The sequence below is a fragment of the Temnothorax curvispinosus genome, unplaced genomic scaffold (assembly GCF_003070985.1).
Source record: "Temnothorax curvispinosus isolate PA1 unplaced genomic scaffold, ASM307098v1 QBEX01003814.1, whole genome shotgun sequence".
NCBI classification, from domain to species: domain Eukaryota; kingdom Metazoa; phylum Arthropoda; class Insecta; order Hymenoptera; family Formicidae; genus Temnothorax; species Temnothorax curvispinosus.
The window spans coordinates 393-4,516 of NW_020213594.1; the positions used below are offsets into that span (position 1 = coordinate 393).

A 4,124-nucleotide genomic window follows, 5' to 3' on the forward strand; every position below is an offset into this window, starting at 1 on the left:
TTTGGAAGGTAGCTGGCGCGGAGTGTAGGCCGAAGGGCATTACCCAAAATTGCATGAGGCCTTTCCCTGGGACCGTAAAGGCGGTGACTGGCCGGCTATCGGGTGCTAACGGTATCTGCCAGTACCCATTTTTCAGGTCTAGCGTCGATAGGTATCGGGCTCCCCGCAGTTTATTCAAAGTGGCCTGTACTTGTGGCAGGGGGTATGCGTCTTTCTCCGTGACTTCGTTTACTTGCCGGAAGTCGATACAGAACCGATACGACCCGTCTTTCTTCCGGACCAACACGATAGGCGAGCTCCAAGCTCCGTGGGAAAGCTCGATCACGCCCTCTCGCTCCATCTTCTCCACCTCCCGGTCGATAACTGCCTGCATGGCCGGATTCCTGGGTCGGTACCGCTGTTTAATGGGCCGGTCGGTCTTAACCCGGATATGGTGCGAGATTTGGTCGGTCGGGCCGCGGATGTCCTCGAATAGGGCGAGTTCCGTGAGCAGGAATTCCTGGAGGCGGCGTTCCTTGTCGGGGGTCCGGGAGGCCAATCCCTGGGCTACGGCTCCGCATTCGGAGGTTCGTATGGCTTTACGCGGTGCGGCGGCCCGTAGCACAATCCCCGTCCGGGCCCACAGGTCGACGCCTATGAGTACGGCGCCCTGTAACGATGGCATGATTAGGAAGTCGTGTCTGAGCACCTTCCGGCCAATCTTCACCGGGAGCGTCATGGTCCCGGGTATCGTGGTTGAACCTCCGTCTGCCAGGTGGACGGAGCTCGTCCCCTGTCGGATCGGGAATCCGAGACTCTCCGCGTAGCGGGCGGTATCCGTATTGATGAAGGACACCTCGGAGCCGGTGTCAATCAACGCTCGCATAATTCTGTGTTTGCTGGGTATTTATATATAGTAGACTAATAGAGTGTACTAATAAAGTATAATCAGTATGTTCATTCTGTATCGGTGCTTTTATTCTTATTAAAAAGATCAAAAGTACCGATACAGAATGAACATAATAATTATATTATATAAAAACTAATAAAAATTCTGTATACATAGGAAAAATAGTAAATGTTAAGTTATGAATTGGATAATAAAAAATTATATTTTTAATTATAAAATGTCTTTATTTTAATATCAATAATATATAATATTTATTATTATATTTATTATTATTAACAGCCGCAACTTTTTAGTAATATATAAGAAATCAATTTTTAAAAATAATATTATATAGAAATATTATAATATGTAAATATATCTTATTATGTAAGAACAAAGTTTACACTTTTCTGATATATCTTTTTTGCTTTTTTTTATAATGATCAATAGCTTGCTTAAATATAATGTTGCTAGCTACGTATCAAGTGTCACGACCAGATAAAATTCTGTTCACAGATTTACAAAATGTATATAGAAATAATTTAATAATTACTTGTATAACAGCATGTTTTAATTCTTCTTTATGTTAGATGCATTTAACGAAAGATTTTAGCTTTTCGTACACACGCTCACGTAATAAAACAGAAACATTTCTGCGAAAACATAATGAAGAAATGTTTTCATTTAAAACAGAATCAGCTTCAATAAATATATCATTCAAAAAGCACATAGATGGATACGTTAGAGATGGTTTTTTTTAACATATTCTGCATTAATTAATTGTATATATTCTGTATGTGATGTGTCCGTACTTAAAAGACTTTCTTTACATGCTATACAATTTTTAAATTTTTTCATTGACAAAACTTTTTTTACAACCCAGCCAGCAACGTATGATCTATTGCTTTCTTGTAGTGGATATGCTTTATGGATATTTTTTATATTTTTAACTTGAGATGATTCTGTTAAAAAATCTTCTTCTACCGTTTGTTCTGTAATATTATTTGCACAAGTAGCATTTTTTACAAACTGTTTTAAAGTAAATAATAAATCGCCGTCATTTATGTTTTCGCAATTGGATCCCACAGATCTTCTTGCAGTAAAATTATTAATTAATAATGTTTTGTATGACCCGCAAAATTGACTGCACGACGGATTTATATTTCTGCGTCCATGACTACGAATTAAACCAAAAAAATTTTCTAAAGGATCCTGATTGATATTTCTTGTTTTTAAAAATCTTATTCCTTTACTTTCAACAATTTTCCATATTTTTTTCAAATCACGCAAAGTAAATATCCAATTTTTTAACGATGGTATACATTTAACTGGTTGTTTAGTTTTCGGATCAACATATCGCATATTAGATAATCGTTTAATGGCATATGGCCAAAAGTTATGATGCTTACTATTTTTCGTTACTGCTACGCGTAGAGGAGTTTGTGGATGCAAGGTATGTGCGTTAACGGAATCAAAAATTTTATTAAAAAGATCCAATGCCACTGCTGTGTCATATCCTGCCTTGTTTGGTATTTGTAACTGACCAATCTGTGATTCAATAAAGCCTCCTAAAAAATGAATAAATTACATGCAATTAGATTATATACAATTTATATTTATTTGTTATTGTTACAATTATTTATTATGTGCAAATTAGTAAATTTAAAAAAGTGATAGTAAGATTGATTAAATTACCTTTAATTTTGCTATTATATTCTAGATATCCCGATAATCTTGCACTGCAAACTTGAGCAGCACATTTTACTTTCATTTTTTTTATTTTTGATTTAATGACATGTTGGTCTGTTAATTTTGGTACTTGGCGATTTAACGTATTTGTATACATATCCATTTTATATGCCATTTCAATAATGTCCCATGACGCAAACTGTCGTTCGTTTTTTTTCAATATGGTGGTATCAAGTTCTAAATTTTTAAATAATAAATTGTTACGGATTCCTTTTAAAAGATGTGGTGGATCAAAAATAGGTACAATGTTTTGCCCAAAAAGTTGAATAATATCTTCTGAAATATGGAATAAAAAATTGTTTTATGTATTTTAATTATGTTTTTTTAAATTATTTTATGTATTTTATACTTACGATATTCTTGACCTGTTCTTATACATTCGCGTTTTGAATCCTGAAGAAGACTGTTAATACATGTCATGTTCGGTCCGCCTTGGTCACATACAGTTGCAATAATTATCAACCCAGCTTTAGTTAATTCTTTTATGATTTCTTTCATACATCTCAACAATTGTGCAGATTTGGTTTGACTTTTACAAAAGCCATAATACAATGGAATTTTCCAACCTTTCAGAATTCCTCGTATCATAAATACCAATACATGATCTGCTATGAGAGATGTACGTCTATGTCCCCAATCTTCAAAACCAATGATTTTATCATTTAACTGATCGTATTGCAAATTGGCTTCTAATGACATCTCATCCCACATTAACACGCATAATTTGTCATGATCGTTATTTATTTGTGCCATATGCTGCTGCAGATGCTCAAAAATAAATTTGTTGATTCCTGGTTGTAATGAGATTGTTTAAATAAAATAATATTTTATACATTATTATTACATTTGTAGGTGGAGGAGTAGCAAATGTTACACAAAATATTTTATTAGAGCGTGTAACTGAAGTGATGGGTGAGACATCAGCATGTGGATTGATAAATCCTTTTGATTCTGATGCGATAGACAAAGTGTAACGGCCTAACGTTATCGTCGAACGCGGACTAATTTGCCGGATCAGGAGTTCGACTGAAAGGCCCAGAGACAATAATTAATCGTAAGGTACAATAGAATGCTTTATTCAATTCGGTGATTACAGACCACGCGGAACGCGGGTTGATAGCTGGACGCGGTATTTACAGATTGGTAGTGCATGAGCACTCGGCGCGGTATACGAGATAACGGAGAGTCGGTAGTGCATGTGCACTCGGCGCGGTATACGAGATAGGAATGGACGCGGTTTTACGGCAGGACGCGGTATTTACAGATCGGTAGTGCATGAGCACTCGGCGCGGTATACGAGATAACGGAGAGTCGGTAGTGCATGTGCACTCGGCGCGGTATACAAGATAGGAATGGACGCGGTTTTACGGCAGGACGCGGTATTTACACAGATCGGTAGTGCATGTGCACTCGGCGCGGTATACGAGATAATACGGACGCGGCTTTACAGCAAGACGCGGGAATTACAGGGATCGGTAGTGCATGTGCACTCGGCGCGGTATACGAG

General features: G+C 37.3%; 1 protein-coding gene across 1 annotated transcript; it reads right to left on the reverse strand.

Annotated features, from left to right (window-relative positions):
* Window positions 1-2,025: 2,025 nt before the first annotated feature.
* LOC112452904 lies at window positions 2,026-3,415 on the reverse strand. Its single transcript, XM_025013351.1, has 4 exons — window positions 2,971-3,415; window positions 2,564-2,893; window positions 2,191-2,436; window positions 2,026-2,045 (listed from the first exon to the last, which is right to left on the reverse strand). The coding sequence occupies exons 1-4, from the start codon at window positions 3,368-3,370 to the stop codon at window positions 2,026-2,028; spliced, it is 996 nt and encodes a 331-aa protein (XP_024869119.1). The 5' UTR covers window positions 3,371-3,415.
* Between the last annotated feature and the right edge of the window lie 709 nt (window positions 3,416-4,124).

Bases quoted from the DNA above. Each gene is read 5' to 3' on its own strand.
- LOC112452904 (XM_025013351.1), bottom strand. From the start codon at position 3,370: ATGGCACAAATAAATAACGATCATGACAAATTATGCGTGTTAATGTGG. The intron at 2,894-2,970 runs GTAAGTATAAAA...TCCATATTTCAG, and splicing joins AAGAACAGGTCAAGAATATC to AAGATATTATTCAACTTTTT. The intron at 2,437-2,563 runs GTAATTTAATCA...TTCATTTTTTAG, and splicing joins ATATAATAGCAAAATTAAAG to GAGGCTTTATTGAATCACAG.